General features: G+C 36.7%; 1 protein-coding gene and 1 non-coding gene across 11 annotated transcripts in view; one reads left to right on the top strand and one right to left on the bottom strand.

Moving 5' to 3' along the window:
* Positions 1-21048, top strand: part of SUCO (SUN domain containing ossification factor) — a 76362-nt gene extending 55314 nt beyond the window's left edge. For 7 of the 10 annotated variants that reach the window (XM_004269764.3, XM_033428088.2, XM_033428092.2 and 4 more), the window contains 7 exons: positions 1318-2475; positions 5091-5178; positions 7907-8011; positions 9562-9716; positions 10317-10408; positions 17862-17917; positions 19022-21048. In XM_004269764.3, the coding sequence (XP_004269812.1) occupies positions 1318-2475; positions 5091-5178; positions 7907-8011; positions 9562-9716; positions 10317-10408; positions 17862-17917; positions 19022-19465 (2098 nt within the window). In that variant the 3' untranslated portion in view covers positions 19466-21048. Of the gene's footprint in view, positions 1-1317; positions 2476-5090; positions 5179-7906; positions 8012-9561; positions 9717-10316; positions 10519-10684; positions 10776-17861; positions 17918-18218; positions 18341-19021 lie in introns of those variants that run through there. The other 3 variants (XR_007479478.1, XR_007479479.1, XR_004483277.2) reach the window with 3 other exon arrangements.
* Positions 21049-22477: 1429 nt separating this feature from the next.
* Positions 22478-22582, bottom strand: LOC117201311 (U6 spliceosomal RNA). Its single transcript, XR_004483317.1, has one exon. It is a non-coding gene; the product is annotated as a U6 spliceosomal RNA (small nuclear RNA).
* Between the last annotated feature and the right edge of the window lie 3626 nt (positions 22583-26208).

Raw genomic sequence — 26208 nt, 5'->3', positions numbered from 1 at the left:
GATATCTGTATCTATATCATCTATTTAGGGAAGCATAGCCTAATTATGTTTTAGTTTAGTCCATTTACTATTTTATTATCAACAAGATGAAAGTCCTGCTTTTAGATATTGTCTTTTTTATTCTTACTTTTGCTATTTTGATATTAGGCTTTGTTTGAAGACATTTCCTGGCATTCTTAGTAGTGTTTCACAGTAGGAAAATTTGCATATAAAGGTTTTTTTTTTGGTTTTGAAATTACTTTGTTTTCTCAAATTATACCTTTGGTGCTGCAAGGGCTGCACCCGGAAATTCATTATCTTTATCTTGGAAGGGACCACAGATATTATAATTTATAACACTGTTCCCACCTGCTCCATTTCTCACTCTCCCTACCCTACACACATACTCCAGAGCCCAAAGATAGGACTAGGTTAGTGGCACTACTAGTTTATTATTAGTCAGGATTTTCATTAAAATGGTTAAGTATTTAGCTTTCAACAATTGAAAGTTAGCCAAGGTGATACTGAGATTATCTGGGGGGAGTGGGGATATGTTTCTTCTCCCTTTGCAGATAATTGTTTGTGTGTGTGTGTGTGTGTGTGAGATGCCATGTTGAAATTCCTCAAATCATCCATAGAGAAATAATCTCTGAGAAATCTGCAGTTGACCCTTGAATAACATGGGTTTGAACTACACGGATCCACTTATACATGGCATTTTTTCATCAGTAAATACTAATGAAATACAGTACAGATGATTTTGGTTGGTTGAATCTGTGGATGAGGAACCGTGGATATAGAGGAACTGTGGATATAGAGGGCTGACTAAGTTATACTGCATGGAGGCCGACAATTCTAACTCCCCATGCACGGTTCAAGGGTCAACAGTAATTGCCTTTTGAAAGTAGGATATTCCAGCACAAAGTGCATTCATAATAAGAGTCCTGCCTTCTAGTTCTAGCTCTGGGACTAGCTCTGGGTAGCTCAATTTCTGATATAAGGGGTGATGAGGCTTGTAATATTGGTGAATATTTATGGGAGGAAAGTTACATGAAACTTTCAGTAAATGGAAATATTCACATACAAACAACTCTTAAACAGAGTTTAAAGAAAAATTTGATTTGGTAAATATGGTGATTTGAATTATCTGGCTGTTCACTTGATAAATTATCTTTCCGTTACCATTTCTGAATAATACTGTTTTTATAATGAAAGTGATTTGAAGGGAAATAATTCATCCAAAGTAAATTGAGGGTTTTCTGTATTTCCAGCGTTCCTTTTACCTTATGTATGATACATTTATTTTCCTTAAACATAATTATGGATATGTATTTCTAGGTTTGTGACTACTGAAGGACTTGTACATGACACAGAGCCATCATCACCAGATACTACAAAAGAGGGTCCCATTGTACAACTAGTTCAAGAAGAGGAAGAGGAGGCAAGTCCTTCTACAGTGACCCTTCTGGGTAGTGGTGAACAAGAGGATGAAACGTCACCTTGGTTTGAGTCAGAGACACAAGTATTTTGCAGTGAACTGACCACAATTTGTTGTATTTCTAGTTTTTCGGAATACATATATAAATGGTGTTCAGTTAGAGTTGCTCATTATCGGCAACGCAGCAGAACTGCTGTGAGTAAAGAAAAAGAGTATCTTGTGTCAGCTCAATCACCATTAGTACTTCCTGAAGAATCAGTAGATGTTTCAGTATTGCAACCTCCAGCTGGAGAACCAGACAGTAAGAGTAAGGAAAAGAAAGCTGAAACTATTGTTCTAGGTGACTTAAGTAGTGTGCACCAGGGAGGTTTGATTAATCACACTTTAGATGCAATTGAACTTGAACCAAGCCATCCTCAAACTCTTTCTCAGTCTCTTCTCTTAGATGTTACTTCAGAAATCAATTCATTATCTAAAATAGAAGTATCTGAGCCTATTAAATATGAGGCAGGGCGTACACCATCACAAGTGATTCCCCAAGAGAGTTCTGTTGAGGTTGATAATGAAACAGAAAAAAGGTCTGACAGTTTTAGTTCTATAGAGAAACCAACTGTGATCTATGAAACAAAAAAACTTGATGAAGTAATGGATAATATTGTAAAAGAAGACTCCATGCAAATTATCACAAAGCTATCCGAAACAATAGTGTCACCTGTAAACACAGCTATTGTGCCAGACAGTGAAGACGGGGAAGCCAAAATGAACATAGCTGACACACCAAAGCAAATTTTGACTCCTGTTGTGGATTCTTCTTCATTACCTGAAGCAAAAGAGGAAGAACAGTCTCCAGAAGATGCCCTTTTAAGAGGGTTACAGAGGACAGCTACAGATTTTTATGCTGAATTACAAAATTCTTCAGATCTAGGATATGCTAATGGAAATCTTATACATGGATCAAACCAAAAGGAATCAGTGTTTATGAGACTTAATAACCGTATTAAAGCCTTAGAAGTTAACATGTCTCTCAGTGGTCGCTATCTGGAGGAACTTAGCCAAAGGTAAGCTTTATTATGAATTAGCACAATACACTTTGCACGGTGAGTTAAGTAGCAAAGTATAATCTGTGACTAGAGAAGGAGAGGATTTAATTATCTCATGGTATAACAGTAATAAGCACCATTTTAGCTGGAGAGAGAAAGAAAGTTATTTGGATGTTGATCAGTGATCTTAAGAATTGATTTCCTTTTCTGGAAGTATTACTAAGTGACTATTATTAGGCTGATAACAAGTTTGAATTATCTATAATCAGTTTCTCCTTTCTTCTGTTGCTTAACTTTAGCCACTTTTGCTGTTTGATTCCCAGAGCACTCATGGGAAAAATTAGTCTATAGACTTTAAAGCTCTATGTGGAACATGACCAGATATTTTTTAAGAGTTTAAATAAGTGAAGATTAGAAAAATGCCAGAGACCATGCCAGTTTGCTTATGCAGTGATGAAGATCTCAGGCACAGTTCTCCACTTTTTAAGCCTATTTACTTTTTTTTTTTATTCCTTAAGTATCCAGCGTCCTTAGGGCTTTTCCAACATTTAGTAACCACCTAGGCACTCAATGCCCAGAATTTCTGAAATGCTACCTTTTCATAATCTTCTTAAATTAAAATGCTGCTGATGAAATGTCACTACGGTCATCATTATATCCTAAAAGGGGTTTCTTCTTAATTCATACATATAATTTATTGGCAAATTTTCTGTGGGTGTGTGTGCATGCCTACATCATACCTGTTCTTGCCTCTCCCCACCCCCAACCTATTTGCCCCACTAAAGGAACCACAGAAATCACTAATAAATCTTTCTTTAATTGAGATGTAATTGACATATAATAGTGTATTAGTTTCAGGCATATAACATAATGATTTGATATTTGTATATATTGCTAAATGATTACCACAATAAGTCTGGTTAATATTATCACCACATACAACTTTTCTTTTTTTCTTGTGGTAAGAAATTTTAAGATCTACTCTGTTAGCAACTTTCAAATATACGATCCAATATTATCAACTATAGTCAACATGCTGTACATTATATTCCTGTTACTATTCATTTAAAGTTTTACCTTTTGACCCGCTTCATCAGTTTTGCCCACCCCCACCTTGGCAATCACCAATCTGTTCTCTGTATCTATGAGTTCAAGATTTTTTTTCCTTTTATTTAGAGTCCACATGTAAGTGAGATCATATGATATTCGTCCTTCTCTGTCTGACTTATTTCACTTAGCATAATGCCCTCAAGGTCCAACCATGTTGTTGCAAATGGCAAGACTTCCTTCTTTTTTATGGCTGAATAATATTCCTTGGTATACACATACCACATTTTCTTTATCTATTCTTCTATTGATGGATACTTAGTTTGCTTCCAGGTCATGACTATTGTATATAATGCTGCATTGAACATGGGGGTACAGATATCTTTTCAAGTTAGTGTTTTTTTCCTTCAGATAAATACTCAAAAGTGGAATTGCTAAATCATATGGCAGTTCTATTTTTGATTTTTTGAGAAACCTCCATACTGTTTTTCATAGTGGCTGAACCAATTTACGTTCCCACCAACAGTGTACAAGGGTTCCCTTTTCTCTGTATCCTCACCAACATGTTATTTTTTCTCTTTTTGGTAATAGCAATTTTAACAGATGTGAGGTGATAACTCATTGTGATTTTGATTTGCATGTCCCTGATGATTAATGATGTTGAGCATCTTTTCATCTATTACCTGTTAACCATCTATCTGTTTTCTTTGGAAAAATGTCTGTTGAGATTCTCTGCCAATTTTCTTTTTTTAATGTTTTATTTATTTTTGGCTGCATTGGGTCTTTGTTGCTTCACGCGGGCTTGCTCTAGTTGTGGTGAGCAGGGCTACTCTTGTTGCGGTGCGGGGCTTCTCGTTGCAGTGGCTTCTCTTGTTGCGGAGCACGGGCTCTAGGTGTGCGGGCTCAGTAGTTGCAAGCACACGGGCCCTAGAGCGTGCGGGCTTCAGTAGTTGTGGTGCGTGGGCTCTAGAGCGCAGGCCTCTAGGTAGCCTTTTCATTAAGTTGATGGTTTCTTTTGCTTTGTAAGAAGTTTTTCAGTTTGATGTAGTCCCACTTGGTTTTTTTGCATTTATTGCCTTTGCTTTTGGTGTTAAATCCAAAAAACATTTCCAAGACTCATGTCAAGGAGCTTACCGCCTGTGTTTTCTTTTAGGAGTTCTGTTGTTTCAGGTTTTATGTTCAAGTCTTTAATACATTTTGAGTTAATTTTTGTGTATGGTATAAGATAGGGGTCCAGTTTCATTTTGTTGCATGTGGCTGTTCAGTTTTCCCAGCACCATTTATTGAAGTGACTGTCCTTTCCCCACTGTATATTCATGGGTCCTTTGTCATAAATTATTGACTATATATGCAACTAGTAAATCTTTTATAGCAGTGAGGAACATAGAATTGATGTTGAGGTAGCAAATACCTCAAGGGACCTCTTTATTTTACCTTTGTAAGTTTTCCTGTATCTCACAGGGTTCAGTAAGAGTCATTTTCAGAAATACGGATTTATCTTATATATTGAAATCAGAAGTGTGTTTCCAGTAATAAATTAATAAATAAGAAATTAAAACCAATTTAAATCAATTCTTACTCCATAGGTACCGAAAACAAATGGAAGAAATGCAAAAGGCTTTCAATATGACAATAGTAAAACTTCAGAATACTTCAAGAATAGCAGAGGAGCAGGTTGGTCATCTTCATATCTTATTTAATTTTTATATAAGTTTCCATTGAATTTTGTAGGATCTCTCTGGTAAGAAGGATAAGTAATGTTGGTTCACTTTTTCCCTGATAGCTGATGATTAAGCTGTAATGTGATGTTTTCTAGCTGTTAGCATCAGTATCTGCTCAAGAGAAAATTTTCTTGAGCACTATTTGTATTACATTTCAAGATTTGTATGTATGTGTATGTGTGTAGAAGTACAATGGACTTTTTGGCAACTTTGTTAAACTCTAAAATCATTTGTGGTTTTCTGTGTAGACAGTTTTATTGGTTGCAAATAAACAGCTCTATTTCTTTTTAATCCTTATACCTTTTTTTTTCTTCTTTTTTCCTCTTATCTCTTGCCTAGAGCTGTACAGTGATGCAATAGGACTGATAGTGGCCATTCCCCTGTCTTGTTGATTTTAAGGGATTGAGTTCAGTATTGCAGCATTAAATGTGATGTTCATTAATAAGTTTTTATAGTGTGTTACCATCATGAAGAAATTTTATATTTAACTTTTCTAAAAGGTTATTTGGGACTAAGGGAAGGTGAGGTGAGGTGAGGAGGCCTCAGGTTGCAGAGTTTAGTTGCATCTTACTCCCAGTTTGTGACATGTTATAATTGTGGTTCTACACACAGTTTTTCCCCACCCCTCTTTTTTTTTCTTTCTGAAATTGAGGTTTGAAAGTTGTTTACATATTCTTAGTATGAGTCCTTTATCAGAGACAGGCTTTGCAAGTATTTTCTCCCAGTCCATTACTTGTTTTGTCATTCTCTTAAACATATCTTTTGAAGAGCTGAATTTAATTTGTTGAAGCCCAATTTACCTGTTTTCTCTTTGCCTAACCCAAAGTCACAAATATTGTTTTCCTCTGTTTTCTTTTAGAATTTGCATAGTTTTAGTTTTACATTTGGTTTATGATCCATTTTAATTTTTACGTGTCACAGAGTATGGATCAAAGTTCCTTTTTTGTGAGGGAGGGGATTGAGAAACATGAATATTCCTTTCTTCCAGCATCATTTGTGGAAAGGACTATCTTTTCTCCACTGGATTTCCTTTGCGCTTTTGATGAAAATCAATTCACCATATACATGTGGATTTGTTTCTGGAATTCTCTTCTGTTTTGTTCATCTGTATCTGTCTTTTTGCTTATACTGCACTGTTGTGATTACTGTAGCTTTATAGGAACTCTTGAAATCAGGTAGAGTGAATCCTTCAACTTTGCACTTGTCCAAAATTGTTTTGGCTAATCTGGATTTGACTAATACAGATTTTAGAATCAGCTTGTCAGTTGCTACCAAAAACAAACAAACAAACAAAAACCTGTTTGGATCTTGATGGGGTTTGTGTTGAACTTAGAGATCAATTTGGAGAATTCACATGTTAATAGTATTAAGCCCTCTGACCCATGAACACAGTATTTATTTAGTTCTTCATTAACATTTTCCCTCTGTATTTTCTCTTTATATTTAACATCTATGCTTTATTAAAGACTTGTTTAAGTACTTTTAAATAATCTTGTGTATCATTAACACTATTGGAAGTAAATCTTGATTAGAAGTGTTAACCAATTTAATAACTGTAATAACTTATCTTTTAAAACTGTCTAGAATTTCTCAGTGTTTGTCAAAAGTGAGTCAAAAGAAACAGTTTAATGAATCACATTCAGCATTTTAAAAATATGAAGTAGGATAGAAAGTACCACAGTGGATCACAGTGAGGGAAGTAAGTGAAACTTCTTGTTACAGTTTTATACATCCGCCTACTCAACCCCATATACACAGTGGAGACTTAAAGATTACTTAAATCTAAGTTTGAAAAACTTAGGTTTAGAATAATAAATGGTTATGTAGCTATTTCATAGAGGGTCCTAAATTAGAGTGTTAGATTTCCTTGACTTCTTTCTGCCCTCTTTTCCTTCTTCCTAAATTCACTAGTTAGTTGAAATTTTCAGTACAGTCTACCTAACGTAGGTTCATGACCATGCGTATGTTGCATAAGTCTCTAAAATATGCATGCGATATTTTAAATAAAGACATGTCTGTTGATTATAAAAGTTTCTAAAATTCAGAGCTGGAAAGATGGGTGTTTTTGATGAATTTCTTTTCACTGGTTGACTAGAGGATCTGTTGTAGTTTTTTGACTATGTGACATCCTAAGTTCCATCCTAATATGCTGTGAAATAGAACTTTTAAAACCTTCTTGGTATGAGCCTGCTTGATATCCAGAAACATTCTTCAAAAATTTTTCAACATGTCTTTGTATTGACTGCTTTGGTTTAAAAAAAAAAAAAAAAGCATGCTTGACAAAGTGACTATTCTGCGTATAGCTGGTTATATACTGGTTTATACATATGGAGCCCATATTAACTTGAAAAGCAGTTTATTATCGTCTGTTAGACAATATTCTACATGGTAGCAGTGAATGGTGAAAGGTTTTTTGGTTTTTGGCTTTTGTTTTTTTTGGCTCAGGGCAGGGGAGGAAGGTTGAATAGTCTTAGATTCTTGAAGTGTTTTATGTTTTTTTTTTTTAATTTCTGGTCCAAGTTTACAGTATTCATTCATTAAGAGCTTCCTATTAACATGTCCCCCCCCCCCGCCCTGAGGAATTTAACAGTTTTTCCAGATTTTTTACTTGAATTTATAATGCAGTTAAAGTACACATGAAACACAAAGGAAAATAATATTTATTTCCTCCTTTATTATAGGATCAGCGGCAAACTGAAGCCATCCAGTTGCTACAGGCACAACTGACCAACATGACACAGCTTGTTTCAAATTTGTCAACAACGGTAGCAGAATTAAAACATGAGGTAATTGTTATTGATGGTATTGTAGGAAATGGTGTCATAAAGGCAGGCTTCGTATCTAAGAACTTTAATTGAAGAAGATAGTCATTTATAAAGAACTTTTTCAGAACACCAGAATATGGCATTTTAAAGTTTTGGAAATATATTAATTATCATAAACTTTTGGAAAACACGGCTTTCATAGTTTAGGTCTAAATTACAGTTATAAAGCAATTCTGTTAAGCCTTTTGTAAACCATTGGTAGTTGCAATATGTACTTCATTTTCAGTTCAAATAGGCTTATTAATTGCTTAATGAAACAAATTTTTCATTGATTTAAGCAGTATTTATTGAGCTACCGGTGTGTGTGAAGCATGAGCTGTCCAGTTCTAGGTTGAGGCATACAGCAGTGAAGAGTCACTAGCCTCACAGGGCCCTCTCACCTGGGGGAGAGAGGGAATACATACAGTAAATATATATGACGGACAGTGGGGTAGAGAGTGAAACTTGTGTGTGTGGACTGGTGGTGCTTTAAGTGTTGCTGCTTTAGCTACGGTGATGTTGGAAGGCTTGCCTGAGGAGGTGGCATTAGAACTGAGTGCTCAAGAGGAGTTAGCATCCACACAGAGCCTGGGGTCAGAACAAACTTGTTAGTAGCAGAAGTAGGGCAAAGGCCTGTGACTAGAAACAGTGTAATGTGTTTGGGGTCAGAAAGAAAGCTGGTGTGGCTGGAGCAGAGTGAATGAGAGAAGTAAGGGTAAGAAATGAGTTTAGGAAATTGGCAGAGACCTGGTCATGTAGGCCTTTGTAGGCAATATAGAGTTTGAATTTTATTCTAATCACTGCAAGTCATTGAAAGTATTCAGTAAAGAAGTAACATGGATCATCTCATTGAAAACACTTTGAGAAACTCCCTGTTTGTTGCTCTATAGAGAATTGCCTCTTAGAGACCAGCAAGAGTGGAAGTGGGGAGGAAACCAATTAAAGAGGCAATTGCAGTAGCCTGGGTGAGGTGATGTTGGCTTGGACTAGGATTTTAGAAGTGGAGAACATTGTGAAGTTGCTGAATTCAGGATACATTTTAGAGGTAGAAAGACATGCCTTGCTGAAAGATTGGATGTGGGACATGAGGAATTAAGGGTGATCCCCAGGCTTAAATCACTGGGCAATTAGTGGTTTAGTTTTGTAAGGTGGGAAAGATAGGTAAGAGCATGATTTTTTTTTTTTTCTTACCAAGGAGAAGATAGTACAAATGAAAAAATGGAACATATGTGGCAAATAATGATTGAAGAACATGTTAATGATTGGTGAAAGTCATATTATATTAATTGTATTATACTATTTTAAAAACTTTTCCATAGGTTTGAAAATTTTTAAAGAATGGAGGGGGGAGAAGAAAAAGTAAAACATTGCCTTTGTAGTACATTTTCAAAGAGCATGCCCTGCATTTACAGTTTTGAAGCACTCTGAAAAAAAATGTTTAAAATGATTTGTCCTTTGAACTTTAGATCCCATTGTATTTTTTTCTAATATGGTTTTCAAATTATTATTATTAAGCCCTCTTCTCATCTCAGGTTTCAGATCGACAAAGCTATCTTGTCATATCTTTGGTTCTCTGTGTTATCTTGGGACTGATGCTTTGTATGCAGCGTTGTCGAAACACTTCTCAATTTGATGGAGATTATATTTCAAAACTTCCTAAAAGTAACCAGTATCCAAGCCCTAAAAGGTAAGGCAGCATTATATTTCAGTTTTCCTCTTATTTTTATTTTTTATTTTTTGGCCACTCTGCGCAGCATGTGGGATCTTACTTCCCCGACCAGGGATCCAACCCGTGCCCCTTGTATTGGAAGCACGGTGTCTTAACCACAGGACCGCCAGGGAAGTCCAGTTCCTCTTATACCTTTGAGAAATTTGAGCAAATAAAGGATACTGAGATAATTTCTTTCCCCGTATGATTATCTTGAAACCAAAATGTTAAAAACATCATTGGAACTAGTGAGATGGTCCTATGCATGCCTGGAAGGTTCTATAGACTCTGATAGAGAAAACACTGATAGTAAGTGTATAAAAACCCTTGAAATGGTTGTGAAAGATGCTTCAATGTGGAATTTAAAGGGGGAGGAGGAGAATAGGTATTCTAATACAACACCTTTTAGAGAATGATCCTTAAATTTTTTTTACATGTGTTATCAATAACTGGAGTGTTACTTTAGAGGTTAGTCCTATGTGGTATGTACAGTTCTCTAGCGTCTGTCTAGCCCCAACTACAGAGTAAATTACATGTATTTTACTCATTGTGCCCAATGTTGTTTTTTCTTAATGTTAGGTGTTTCTCTTCCTATGATGATATGAGTTTGAAAAGGAGAACTTCATTCCCACTTATCAGATCCAAGTCTCTACAATTAACTGGGAAAGAAGGTAGATTTTTGTGGATATGTACTATGTGTATAGAAATGTGAATCTAGCTTCCTTCTAGCAGAAGCATAATGTCAATGTTGTGTTCGAGACCATCTGCAACAGAACAGTGGGTATAAGTAGCCTTTGTTTGTGCGGTGTCAAAGCCACTTTACCATTTCCACACTTTAAATCTATCTTTGTTCCTAAAAGCCCAGAGGGTGGGGTGGGGGGCTTAGTGAAATTAGCCATTGGTAGCCTTATTTGCACATGCTCCTGTTTAGAAGTATTTCTTTTTAGAAAGGGGTATTTGAGAAAGTTCAGCAGATATGGAAAACCTGAATGTGCTCCCATAGTATCCTGTGCTTATCTGCCTTCTCTTCCTGTACAGGTAGGACCCCTTTTGTCTCTAGTTCAGGTCTGTGAGGCACTTTCCGAAAAATAAATCACGTCTTTCTCTTTTTCATAGCCCAGGGTCTATAATAGTATTCCATTGTCTAACACTTAATGAATACTTAAATTTAAATGAATGGGTGTGTACTGAGTGGTTGTTCTCCTGTATTAGTACTTTTTATAATTAGTACTGTAATTAGTGCTTATTGAGAGACTTATCTTTATAGCAATATTAAAATAACCAAATTAATGATATATTTCAACTAGTGCTTTCTTAATCATTGGATTCTCTTTCTCTAGGATTTAGTAACTGAGCAGCATGTTTCAATTGATTCAATCATTTAAGCAATCATTCCTGAGATTCTCTGGTTTACTGTTATCACAAAACTTTACAGACTTAATCCATTACATGTGTGTTTACTTACGACTAGTAAATTTCATCCTATTTCCTGCCTTTTTCTTTCTCTTTTTTTCTTCTTTTGGCTGATGTGTCTTTTTATAACTGAGTTTTTTAAATGAAGTGTAACTTGTACAGGAAAGTGTACTTATCGTATGTGAAGCTTGGTGGATTTTCACAAACTGAACATACCTGTGTGACCAACACCCCGATTAAGAAGCAGAACATTATCTAGCACCCCAGAAACTTCCTTGTGCTCTACACTGCCCATCCCCTCTCAGTATAGCCACTACATATTTTGATATTGTGAGATTCACCATGTCATTGAGTATAGTTGTAGTTTGTTTACTCTTATTCCTGTATAGTATCCCATTATACAAACATACATTATTCATTTACATTGGATTATTTCAGTTTGAGGCTATTACATATCTTTTGGCGAACACGTGAACACACATCTGTTGGATATATACCTAGAAATGGGATTGCTGGATCATAAGATTGTGTATATGCCACCTTAGTAAATACTGCCACACAGTTTTGCAGAGTGTTGTATGAATTTGCCTTCCCATCGGCTCTTTTTGAGAGTTCCATTTGTTCCATATCTCTATTAACATTTAGTATTGTTGGTCTTTTAGCCGTTGTGGTGGGTGTATGTGCATTACTTATTTGAGCTGTGTTCATGTGATTAGGAAATATGTTGAGATGTTTTTCCTTCTCAGCATTTCTAGTCTCATTTCAAATTAGTTGAAATCCTATTTTACTATTTCTTTTCTCTATGTCACTCTTCAAAGCCAGATAGAATAGCCTTTTGTACCTGAGAATAGAATTACTTCTGTTTTAAACAACTGTGTCATCTTGGTTCATCTTTACAGTTAAAAAAAGTTGAGTACAGTAGGCAGGAAGCTGGCTTTAATTCTGATTCCACTGTTTGTTAATTCATTTATTTCTTCTCCTGTTTGAATTAAATCTCTTCTTAAGGCATTTATTATAGTCTACTTTGATTTTAGCCATCCTGTACTTGCCTTATTTTTAATTCTAAGCTCAGTGAGAAGGGTCCATGTCTTATTTTGTTTTCTTACTGTAGTAAAAGACATGTAAAATTTACCATCTTGAAATTTAATTTGCTCTTAAAAATTTACTTTTTAAGTGTATAGTTCAGTAATGTTAAGTATATTCACAATGATGTGAAACAGATCTCCAGAACTTTTCCATTTTTAAATCTGAAACTCTATATCCATTAAACCAATCCCTTTTTTCCTCTCCTCCCAGCCCCTGGTAACCTTCGTTGTTTTTTCTGTTTCTGTGAATTTGAATATTTTGATAAATAATATGATTCCTCTTATATGAGTTGTCTTTCTCTGACTGGCTTATTTCATTTAGCATAGTGTCCTCAAGTTTCATCCATGTTGTAGCATGTGACAGGATTTTCTTCTTTTTTAAGACAATAATATTCTGTTGTACAGATATAATCATGTTTTGTTTATTCATCTGTTGATGGGCATTTGGGTTGCTTCTACCTCTTGGCTATTGTGAAATAATACTGCTGTGAACATGAGTGTGCAAATAAATCTTTAAGACCTTGCTTTCAGTTCTTCTGGATATATAGTTGACCCTTGAACAGTGCTGGAGTTAGGGGCACTGAGTCTCTGCGCAGTTGAAAATCCATGTATAATTTATAGTTGACCCTCCATATCCATGGTTCCTCCGTATCTGAGGTTCTGGATCCGCAGATTCAGCCAACCACATATTGTGTAGTACTGTAGTATTTACTGTTGAAAAAAATCCACGTTTAAGTTGACTCATGCAGTTCAAATCCACGTTGTTCAAGGGTCAACTATGTACTCAAATGGGATTGCTGGATCATATGGTAGTTCTATTTTTTGAAGAAACTTTACAGTGTTTGTCATAGTGGTTGCACCATTTTACAGTTCCACCAACAGTGCACAATGGTTCCAGATTTCTCCACATCCTCACCAGTACTTGTTTTCTATTTTGATAGTAGCCATCCTAATGTATGTGAGGTGATACCTCATTTTGCTTTTGATTTGTGTTTCTCTGATGATTAGTGATGTTGAGCATCTTTTCATGTGCTTGTTGGCCATTTATAAATCATCTATGAAGAAATGTCTATTCAAGTCCTTTGCTCATTTTTAAATCAGGTTATTTTTTGTTTAATTATAAGAGTTCTATATATTCTGGATATCAATCCCTTATCAGATATATGATTTGCAGCTATATTCTCCCATTTTGTAGGTTGCGTTTTCACTCTGTTGATTGTGTCCTTTGATGGACAAAATTTTTTTAAGTTTGATATAGTCCCATTTGTCTATTTTTGCTTTTGTTGCTTATACTTTAAATGTCACATCCAAGAAATCATTACCAAGGCCAATGTCATGAAGTTTTCCTTCTGTGTTTTCTTCTAGGAATTTTATAGTTTTAGGTTTTATGTTTAGGTTCTTAATCCATTTTCAGTTAATTTTTGTATATGATGTAAGGTAAGGGTTCAACTTCATTCTTTTGCATATAGATATCCAGTTTTCCCAGCACTATTTGTTGAAGAGACCGTTCATTCCCCATTGAGTGGTCTTGCCACCCTTGTTGAAGATTATTTTACCATTTGTGAGAGGATTTATTCCTGGGCTCTTTTTTTTTTATTCCATTGGTCTGTATGTCTCTTTATACCAGTACCACACTGTTTTGATTACTGTAACTTTGTGATGTGTCTTGAAATCAGGCAGTGTGAGTCCTCTGTTTTTATTTTTTAAAAATTGTTTTGCCTATTTAAGATCACTTGGGATTTGATATGAATTTTAGGATGCATTTCAGCAAAAGAATGGTATTAGGATTTTGATAGGGATTATGCTTAATCTATAGATCGTTTTGGTAGTATGGACATCTTGACAATATGAAGTTCTCCAGTCATGAATGTGAGATGTCTTTCCATTTTTTTGTACCTTCTTTAATTTCTTTCATCAGTGTTTTGTAGTTTATACTTTGATTTACGTCTCTCACTTTTGTTGACCAGCCAGGTGGACCAAAATTGTTTTGATTTTTGTAAGACATTTTTATTATAAAATAAGTGAAATACAAAAAAGTGTACAGAACTGAAATGTACAACATGCAAAGTAATTATAAAGTGAACACCTGTGTAACTAACACCCAGATCAAGAAATAGAACAAGGCCAGCACTTTTGGCATTGCTCCTGTAGAGATAGCTACCTTGACTTTTGAAATAGTCATATTCTTCATTTTCTTAATAGTTTTACCATCAATGTTTGGATTCCTCAACAATATAATTTGATTTTTACCTGGTTTTGAGCTTTTGATAAATGGAATCATACCATATATACTTTTTTGCCTTTCTTTCAGCATTCTATTTGTGAGGTTCATATACATGATTATACTTCATTTTCAATATTGTATAGTATTTCAGTAACTGACTAAATCACAATGTAGTTATCCATTGTACTGTGTTGTTTACAGTTTGGGGCTATTACAGATAATGCTGCTGTAAACATTCCCTTTGTTTGTATACCGGCACATAGTTGCATGAGTTTCTCTAAGAATATTACCTAGATGTAAAATTGCTGGATTGTAGGGTATGCTTATCTACAAGTTATAAGATAATGGCAAACTTTTCCAAAGTGGTCATATCAGTTTATCCTTCCACCAGTACCATGAGAATTCCCATTATTCTATGTTTTTACCAGCACGCACTTAGAATTGTCAAATTTTAAAGTGTTTAACCTCATTGCAATTGTAATTTGCATTACCTGATTACTAGTGGGGCTGAGCATTTTTACTTATGCCGTTTATTCATTTGACTTTCCTGGGCATTAAAGGTTTTTGCCTGTTCTTTTACTGGGTTGTTTCTCTCTTTCATACTGGTTTATAGTTATTTTTAAGGTTTGGATTCTAATTGTTAGTTGGTTAAATGTTGCAGATATCTTATTTCATGTAGATATCTATTTCACTCTTGACAACCTATTTTACATGGAGTCTTTTTAAAAAAAATATTTATTTATTTATGGCTGCATTGGGTCTTAGTTGTGGCACGTGGGATCTTTTGTGGCTGTGCACAAGCTTTGTCTAGTTGCAGCAAGCGGGGGCTGCTCTTCATTGCAGTGCGCGGGCTTCTCATTGCGGTGGCTTCTCTTGTTGCAGAGCACCGGCTCTAGGCATGCGGGCTTCAGTAGTTGCAGCACGCGGGCTCAGTAGATGTGGCGCATGGGCTCAGTTGCTCCATGGCAGGTGGGATCTTCCCAGACCAGGGTTCGAACCCATGTCCCCTGCATTGGCAGGTGGATTCTTAACCACTGCGCCACCAGGAAAGTCCCACAAGTCCCCTTTCAAATCACACTATACTACTTTGCAGGTAGTATGAATATTTTATAATAACAAAATATTCCTAATTCCTCCCTTCAATCCCTTATATAATTTGTCATTCTTTTTACTTCTATATAAGCATGTATAGTTACATAAGCATACCCAAATACATTGTTGCTATTATTGTTTTGAACAAGTTGTTATGTTATGGATTAAGAAAAGTTTTTATCTTACCTTCACTTACTCGTTCTCTGATACTCTTCCTTTTTTTATGCAGATCGGAGTTTCTGACCTGTATTATTTTCCTTTCTGAAGAACTACTTTTAACATTTCTTGCAAAAGCAGGTCTATTGGCAACAATTCATCAATTTTAGCTTGCATCTTTGATATTTTTGAAATTTGTATATGAAATGCCTGGGTGTAGTAATTTTGGCATTTGTCTTTCTTGGTATTCTGAGTTTCCTGGATCTGTGGTTACTGTCAGACATTAATTTGGGGAAATTCTGTCATTATTACTTACAATATTCCTTCTGTTCCATTCTCCTACTCTTGTCTTTCTGTATTCTCATTACTCATATGTTACACCTTTTGTAGTTGTCCTGCGGTTTTTGGGTATTCTGTTCATTTTTTAAAATTCGTTTTTCTCTTTATTTTTTAGTTTTGGAAATTTCTATTATCATATCCTCAGCCTCAGTTATTCTTTGCTCAGCTGTGTTCAGTCTACTAATGAACCTATCAGAGGCATTCTTCATTTCTGTTACTGTGTTTGATCTCTAGCATTTCTTTTTAATTCCTTTTTAGAATGTTTCTGCTTACATTATCTATCTGTTCTTGGATGTTGTATACTTTTTTCCACTTAAGTCCTTAGATTAATCATGGTTTTTAAAAATTCCTGGTCTAATAATTTAAGCATTCCTTCCATATCTGACTCTGGTTCTAATGCACGTTTAGTCTTTTCAAACTGTGTTTGCCCCGTTTTAAATGCCTTATAATTTTTTGTTGAAAGGGGAGTATAATGTACAGGTGGTCCCCAACTTATGATGGTTTGACTTAATTTTTCAACTTCACGACGTGTGAAAGCAATATGCATTCAGTTAAAATAGTGCTTTGAATTTTGACCTTTCCCAGGCTAGTAATATGTGATGCTGGGCAGTGGCAGCAAACTCTCAGGACAGAAATGACTTCTGTGTTCCACTTGACTGTCTGGGTTCCTACTTTTTCCTTCAATTGTGGCCTGGAATTACTTACTTAGTCTTGACAGCCCTTCAGTGCTGTTAGTGATTTTTTTTTAAATTCATTTAATTGCTTGAGGTTGATCTGAAAACCATTAACAACCATTCCTAGAAGTACACGTCATGTTTTTTAAAAAAGCAATTTGAATGAGATTAGTAATCTGATAGAAATGACTATTTAAAGGAATCTTTGGATACTTTTATATATTTGATGACTTTCTCAACAAATTTCTAAGACAATGTAAAAAATTATAATTCGTTGAATCATGTTATTAGTAGATTTCTGGTACATGAACTTTTATAATGAGTTTGCTACTTAGAAACTTCTGCCTACATCAGACTATAAATCATCTACTTTTAGTGGGTTGAATAGGACTGAAGTCTCAGAGTGCCTCTTTTATATGCGTATTTATCTTGTCAGGATGGGGGTGGCATAGAGCTGTCGTGAATGTGCTTAAAGTAATGAAATTTCAGCAACCTAAGGCCAGTATTTCTAATTTACTCACCATGCCAGAGTGTTCATTCATTATTGCTTGATCGCTGATACTGCATATTCAAGCTATTTTAAGATTTTGGAGTTCATAGTTTTGATCACAATAAATCATAGTTTTGATCGCAGTAAATCATAGTAATAAACAATTAGAAAAAACTTCTTAGATCTCTTTTTGTATGTTCCTTTAACTGGCTTTCATACAGTCACTGCTGTATGAAACTGCTTGTTGCACAGTTAACCCATATTTGCAACACAGTATAGTCTTCTGGAAAAATATTCAGATGATCTGTAGGTTTGGTATTAGCTTACCTGGAATGTGATTTTTCTCATTACATATAAGAGGGTAGAGCTGGCCCAAACAAGGATCCTTACTGTGTTGGCTGATAGCTGATAGCCAACACAGTAAGTTAAAAACTTAAGTTATTTGATGATGATCAGTGAAGCCCAAAATAAGAATGGTGCCCTCTCCTAACTTATTGCTTTTGGCTTACTAATTTCAAGTGTATAAATATATGATATATATATATATATAAATTCATTGGTTCTGTTAAGAAAATCATAAAGGGATAATATTTATAGTATTTAATCATAGTATAATCTACATTTTATGTCTGCTTTTTTTCTTACTTATAGTAGACCCAAATGATCTGTACATTGTAGAACCCCTCAAGTTCTCTCCAGAAAAAAAGGTAATGTTTTGTTTCCTTTTAAGTATATTGGTGTGTTATGTGGGTGTAGATGAAGAAATAGGTTGAAAGTTTTAATATAACCTTTAAGTGGTCCTTAAACTTACTGTTTATTTTCAATCATGATAATGATGTAAATGTTTACAGGGGTCAGCAAACTATGACCCATAGGCTATATATGGCCTGTGGCCTGTTTTATAGGGGCCTGAAGCCATTTTTAAAGAGTTGTAAAATAAAAAAGAATATGCAGAGAGAGAGTATGTGACCTGAAAAGCCTAAAATATTTACTATCTGGCTTTTACAGAAAAAACTTGCTGACCCCTGGCTGATTGTCTGACATGCACTGATAATAAAGAATGACTCAGTGTGTGTGCTATTCCTGTAATCCTCACATCAACCTGAAGACGATACTCTCCCATTTTTTAAGTGAGAACACTGAAACTCAGAGTTTGTATCTTCTTTAAATGACTCATTAAATAGGTGGCAAAAATCAGACTGTACTTAGGCTTTTTTGGTTACAAAGTGTGTGCTTTTTCCATTTTGCCTCTTAAAGTAAGTTGTCCTCATTTTGATTTAGAGGTAATTGTCTCCAGGTGAAAGGACTTGGCCATTAGAACTTATCTTGTAACTTGGCCCAAGTTACAAGGTAGTATGTGGCGAAGTTAGGATTGAAATAGCCTAGGATTCAATCCTAACTTCACCACATACTACCTTGTAACTTGGGGAGGGAATTAAACCTGTGAACCTTGGTGTTTTCATTTGGTAACCAGGGACAAAATATTGATACTCACCTTTCAGGGTTAGCAAGTAAGATACACATGAAAGCAACTAGAATGATGTCTGGCACATAATAGGCATTCAGATTTTAGTTATCGCCCCCTAATCTATATTCAGAGGTGGCAGATAAGAGTTTGACTGAGTAGTATTTACAAAATGAAAAGGTAATTATGGTATCTGTAAAGAACATAACAGTATGTCTTGCTATTTATAATACTCTTTTACTTTCCACCAGGAGAGGGCGCTTTACTCCAGTAGCTCAGCTCTCTGAATTTGGTTAGGTAACTATTGGAGGTCTAATTCCTACCCTTTCTTTTCCTTGTGTTATAGAAGAAACGCTGCAAGTACAAAACTGAAAAAATTGAGACCATAAAGCCAGCACATCCATTGCACCCTATAGCCAATGGCGACATAAAAGGAAGAAAGCCTTTTACGAACCAGAGAGATTTTTCTAATATGGGAGAAGTTTATCACTCTTCTTATAAGGGTCCTCCGTCTGAAGGAAGCTCAGAAACTTCATCACAGTCAGAAGAGTCTTATTTTTGTGGCATTTCAGCTTGCACAAGTCTGTGCAATGGACAGTCCCAAAAGACAAAAACTGAGAAGAGGGCTTTGAAACGAAGGCGGTCTAAAGTCCAAGACCAAGGAAAATTGATAAAAACTCTCATACAGACTAAGTCAGGATCATTGCCAAGCCTGCATGACATAATCAAAGGAAACAAAGAGATCACCGTGGGAACACTTGGTGTTACAGCAGTCTCGGGACATATTTAAAATTAATCGAACTTTTCATACTGGAGACTTTTGTTGTTGTTCTTTGAAGAACAGTCTGTGGTATTTGAAGGGTTTGGGGGAGGGAGAAAATATTACTGGGAAAAGTATTCAGAAATTATGATTCCTGCCTTTTTAAAAAGTAGGTGGGATTGTGTCAATCTTGGTTAGTGAGCTGCAGTTTTACAAGGCTGATCACTTCCTACGAGGACAATGGTAGACATTTTATAAAGATTTTTTTCACAGATTAATTACTGGGACAAAAGTAATTCGGAAGCCCAGTTCCTTGGGTGGGATAGGAATGAAAGCCTAAACCTCTTCCTTTAGCTTTGTTCCTACTTCTTGCACCTTCCCATATTTATGTGCCTTTTGTCTATTTATAATGCCACTGGAAGAGGAGGGAGAACTTTTCCTGTCATTTGATTTCTTTTATAACTTTGTTAGTTTTTTGAAGCTGCAAACACTACAAGGCTTTAATGTGATCTGCGCCTGGAGTTCAGTAAAGATCAGTAAAGACAGTGTAAAGATCCTAAAGACTTGGCCAACTAGACCTCTGTTTAGCAAACTCACTTGAAACAGACACTTGATGGAATTTTTACATCTGTTCTTTTAGGTAAGTGGTGATGCTTTTGATGTTATTTTCATTTAACTTATTCACACTAGTTTTCTTTGGTTACTAATTCAATGAGAAGGGGAAGAAAAAAACGACAGGATCTTTTCTTGAAAATAACTAGTACTTGCAAATAATTGTTTTATAAACTCACCTTTTAAACACATTTAGCCACTTTTAAGGGTTTTCTTTAGCTACATTACATTTTCAACATTCACAATAAGCACTAATCCTCCCAACTTTCAGATCACTGTTTTCTCTTACAAATGGAAAATTCAAAGGTTCGTCAAATGAGTCCAGGTCTCATAATCACTGCCTATGTATATATGCACAGAACCAGCTAGTGAGTTTGTCAAGCCTTGTCTAATTGGTCAAGTCTAAAGGGATTATTATTCCTTGATGTTTGCTTTGTACTGGCTACAAATGTGCAGAGATATACATGTGTGATGTCAATGGGTTTGTCTTCGTCTTTTTTCTTTAAAAATAATTGGCAGTGACTGTATTTGAATCAAATGATTTCTTAAGTATGTGTTTGTACAGTAATGAGTGAAAGTGGAAAGTTTCTTTTTGAAAGGGAGAGAATTGACCGTTTTGTGTTGCAAGATTTAAGTTATTGAGCACTTTTAGTAATAACTGTTTTTCAACTTGTCTAATACCTTTCTGGGGGTATTGGTTGTAATGTGACTTATTTAAAGCCTCTTTTGTTTAAGTTGCTGCTTTAGGTTAACAGTATGTTTTAGATGATTTAAAATTTTTTCCAATCTGTACAATTAGCCATTCAGAGCAAGAGGGCCTGATTGTATAGAAACCCATTGAAAAGAGGTCCAGATGAGAGCAGAGGTAGAACGGGAAGTTACACCATCTGTGTGCAGCATCCAGGGTTGTGGAAAGACGACTTTCAATATGTAACTACGGAGCTGTAGTGCCATTAGAAACTGTGAATTTCCAAATAAATCTGAACACTTGTCTTTATTAATTACTGGCTCTTCTGTTCTTTGAAGGAGAACTTTTACAAACTTGTTACTCTGAACAGATTTGTTTTTGCCACTTTTAAAGTTAAATACAGCAGCATCCTGTTAAATAATTAGTCACATTTCAGCCAACTACAAACTGATTGAACTTGGACAGAAACATTTTGTTCCCTATACAGTCAGAATTTCACCATTTCAAACACTGAAATGAGCGTTTTGAATATTTAGTAGACTACGTTTATGTGCTTTTCTCTTATTAGGTGCCATCTTTAAGACTACTAATTGTTAATTTTTTCCATATATAAACATGGCATAACATTTTACAATTTGGGGTTTATTTTTCCTCTCTGAGATTATACTTACATGAGGGGAAAACATGAAAATTCTTGCCAATAATAGATTTGTGACTGGCGAGAAGCAAAGCTATACGTGTGTGTGTGTATGTGTGTGTATGTGTGTGTGTGTGTGTGTGTGTGTGTGTATATATATGTAATAGGCTTTCAATGTTCCTTGGTAGTCAACTTTATTTTATTTCTTCTAATATTAAGTAAAGCATTAAAACAGTAAGAAATAAGAAGAAACGAAGGGATCTGTAAGAGCAAGAACACAAAGTAAAGTTCTTATAATTGGATTTTTAAAAATAGAGTTATATAATTTGAGGAATGAAATAGTTTTATAAGGTAAGGTTTGGCACAGAAAGACAGCTGTTCTCTATTCTCTGCCACTACACGTCCCTCACACCCCAGCCTTTCCCCCATCAAGGGTTCCTTGCTCCCCAGCAGCAACCATTTTCAACTCTGTATCTCCAGTTACTGTGCTTATTTTGCCACTTACTGATTTGCCAGTTTTTGATGTGTCCCCAGTGTGAATATATAAACTTGTCGGCACGAATATGAAGTAGATATAAACTTATATTTGTTAACCTGGTTGAACAAATTTAAGATCACAGTATAATAAGCAACATGTCTATTTAGAAATATGTTTTAACTCTCTATTTCATAGAACAAAGTTACTTAAAAGCCTCATGCTTTTCCCCAACTTTTTAACTTGAGAAATTTCAAATCCATAGAAAACGTGAATTCCCATGCACTGTTACCCAGGTTCAACAATTAGCATTTGTAGTTTTCTTTTTATACATACATACACATGTATTAAACACATTTTTTGGGTGAGCCCTTTGAAAGTTAAAAGATATCATGCTCTTAACCCCTGAATACTTACGCATGTGTTTTCTAAGAATAAGAACATTCACCTACATGACCATAATACTAGTATCACACCTGAGAGTCAGTAATTCCCTAATATCTAATACACACTCCATGATCAGATTTCTCCACAGGTCCACATGCATACTCTTTCCTTCCTTTTCCTTTCCTTCTTCCTTTACCAAGGGCCAGTCAAGTTTGATTTGGTTTCATTGTCTAGTTTCTTTTAAAATGTACAGATTGCTTTATGACTTTGCATGTCTTCCTTGTGTAAGGGCCATACTTATTTTCTCTGAATCATTCCAGTTTTAGTGTCTGAGCTACCAAAGTGGCTATTAAGAGCTTTTCTAGTGATGTATCAACACTGTCACTATAAATTTTATCCCAACCCACAAGTATTCATTTATATGACATTAAGACATTAAAAATAATCCTATTGGAACATGTATTATACTCCACTGCACTATACTCCACTTAGTCTATTACTTTCAAAATTAATCTTTAGAATATTTGTCTACAACAGAGTTCATCACTTGCATTTATAAGGTCATACACCCTAGACTACCAACTTGGCATTCCATTTTTTTGACAAATCAAGATATTGAAAACCCAAACAAATACCTTCTGTTATAAAACTTGTAAAATAAGTCTTTTTGAGCAAACAGAAGCATTTGTGATTTTTAAGTTTATAAGGGATAAAAACCAAGTTTTACACCCAGAATAGTTCCCCATGTAGGTGGTGTACTATCCCACTTAAGAGCAGGTGTTTAAATCATACTGCCTAGTTTCATATTTGTTCTCTATCTCTTGAGTTTGGCATTAGACAAAATCACAATCAGTCATAATCTCATTAAGCATCAGACTTCTCACCTGTAAATATGTGTAACAGCACCTATTTCAGATAATTGTTCTGAAGATCAGTCATGCTTATACATGTAAAACTATCATGTGCCTAGCATGTAGTACACACAATGCTAGCTATTAATGTTTTGATGCTCAGAGTGAGATCTCATCCCTTTGTCTCTGAGCATCAACCAGCAGGTGTAAGACTGTCCTCTCCAGCCTCAGTCTACAACCACCATCCATTAGCAGGGTCAGCAGGGAGCTTTGAGCCAGATGTGCTCTGAGTAAGATTCCACCCTCAGTGCTTCCATTGCAGGCATCAATAAGTCACTCCAGAGCTCTGCAGGGCCCCTGGAAAGACCTTGCTACCCCTTGTTGTAAGGCCTTGCCACAATTTTATGCCTCAAAACCATTAAGGCAAATTTCATATGCCTTTGATTCCTATTAATTTTATCACCACAAGAAACCCCATATGGCTCTTCACATCCTTCTTTCTGGACCCATGTTCCTTCACCAACGCCTAAAAACACTTCCCCTGTGCCCTCTGGAACTCAAAAGTCAGTCATCAGTAAAATTTCCTAAATCTTTAACTTCTTTCAACCTTCTCTTCACCTCCTTATTCTAACTGAAACTACTTTCCTTGAATCCTTTCCAGGAGGTCACTTTTTTTCTTCCTGATTGCCTCATAACCACTCGACCTAGAGGTAGAATAGATGGTCTCCTTAATCTTCAGTGCCTAAAACGCCTCACTTTGTATCTTATATTGACAAACTCTAGCATCTACTCTTTCTCCTTGTTGCAAGTGAACCCCTGTTTTCTCTCACCCTCTCTCATCTTCCTTCATGGGGTCACTGTCATTCTAATACTGTTTCTGTCATAATCCTTGATTTCAATGTCTACACATTATTTTTTCTAGTTTCTCACTTCTTTGCCTTCTTTCCCCTAAGATCTTGTTCTCCAGCCTGTATTAGCCACTTAACTCCCATGATTAAATCCTAGTGTTTATCACTGTCAATATCCATAATCCTTAATACCAATTTCAAGCACCCAACTCTGAACACCTCCTATTTTTCTAGCTCATGCCCCCTCACACCCTAACTCTAACAATTCTTCGATTTCACCGAATCCTACAGTCCATTGGTCATACTGATAAGAACAGAGTAAAGGGACAAAGTAGGTGATTAAATAGATAATCCCACTAAGGGAGCATAAGAAAAATGTATGGGAGACCCCTGTAAGTTAATGATCACTCAAGAAAGCAGGTTTGCCTAACCACAAAACCAAGCAGGCTTCCTTAAAAACAAAACCATGCAATAGTCATGAGACATGCCCTACAACAGTAAAACGATGATGGCTTTCTTAAGTTCCCTTTACACCCTGGTCTTTCTTGTCCCACTCCCAAATCACTTTTCTTTCACTCAAAGTTCTCTTTCCTATAGGGGAGGGAAAAAAATGACACTTTCAAAATATTTTCAAATGAACCTTATTCTTCATTAGGGCAAAGGCAATGCTTCCTATCTTTGTCCTTGACTTCCAAGAATGGCTGAATGATGGACTTCCCTTTTACCATTTCAACTCAACACCCTTAAAAGTCAACAGCAATGGAAGAGGAATCAAGATGGTGGGGCAGTAGGATGTGGAGCTTACCTCTTCCCACAGATACAGCAAAAACACATCTACAAGTGGAATGATTCACACAGAATATCTACTGAATGCTGGCAGAAGACCTCAGACTTCCAAAAGGGCAAGAAAACTTCCATGTAACTGGGTAGGACAAAAGAAAAAAGAAAAAAAAGAGAAGGAATTGGGACAGGACCTGCACCCCAGGGAGGGAGATGTGAAGGAGGAAAGGTTCCCCCACCATGGGAAATCCCCTCAATGGTGGGGAGACCAGCCTGGATGGAGGGGGAGCCATAGAGCCTCGGAGGAGAGTGCAGCAACCAGTTTGTGGAAGGACCTGCACAGATGGTCAGTACCTCTGCCCTGTGCTCCCCAGCCTGGGACGCTTGTATGCTGGTGTGGGCGGGGCTGGGTGCTGAAGCTCGAGCTTCAGATGTCAGACCCAGGGATAGGACCAGGTTAGCTGCATGCAGACAGCCTGAAAAGGTTGGAGAGTGACAACTGAGTGTGCACTCAGAAGAGACCTGGGCCCACCAGAGAGGCAAAACACCACTGTTGGGGGGCACTTGAGAAGACGGGCAGGACTGCCATAGGAGCTTCTTTTCCTACCTGTGGGCTCTCAGGCAACAAGGCACCACTTACACAAGTTCTGGGGGCAGGTGCAAGCTGCTGCCACCATCTTGGGCTCCAGAGACAGACATGGGCCACTGCCACAGCTAGTGGACCGGCTAGCAGGTGCCACTTGCTGTCCTGGCGGGGGGAGTTGCACAGCCCGCCACTACCACTGTGAGACCCGTGGGTGGGCGCCGATTGCTGCCACCACCATATGGGGAGCGCGCACAGGCCATGAGCAGGCACCAATTGCTGTTCCTACTGTCCTGCAAGTAGGTAGGTTATTGCTGCCGCTAAGAGACACAATAGCAGGCGCCATCTGCTGCCCCTACTGTCCTGGGACTACATGGGCCACTGCTGCCACTGGGAGACCTGGGAGCGGGTGCTGATCAATGTCCCCGCCATACCAGGAGTGTGCACAGGCCACCGTGCCTGCACACGTCATATCAAGAGGATAAGAGCCAGCACACACACTGTGGAAAGAGGCAACAATCATCCAAACTAAAAGCAGCCCCTTGATTCCAGACAAGATGGCAGGGCTACGTAGAAGGACGTGAACTCACCTCCTCTCAGTAAAACACCAAAATTACAACTAACAACTTAATTACCATTGACAAAAAAGACTGGAACCCACCAGAAAAGATACTTCACATCCAAAGACAAAGAAGAAGCCACAACAAGACGGTAGGAGGGGCACTTCCACGATATAAGACAGATTCCATACCCGCCAGCTGGGCAACCCAAAAACTGGAAAATAATTATATTGCAGAGGTTCTCCCACAGGAGTGAGTTCTGAGCCTCATATCAGGCTCCCCAGCCTGAGGGTCTGGCCACAGTAGGAGGAGCCCCCAGAGCATTTGGCTTTGAAGGCCACTGGGGCTTGAG

Source organism: Orcinus orca, chromosome 1 (assembly GCF_937001465.1).
Source record: "Orcinus orca chromosome 1, mOrcOrc1.1, whole genome shotgun sequence".
NCBI lineage: Eukaryota > Metazoa > Chordata > Mammalia > Artiodactyla > Delphinidae > Orcinus > Orcinus orca.
This window is presented reverse-complemented; position numbering and strand designations above follow the sequence as displayed.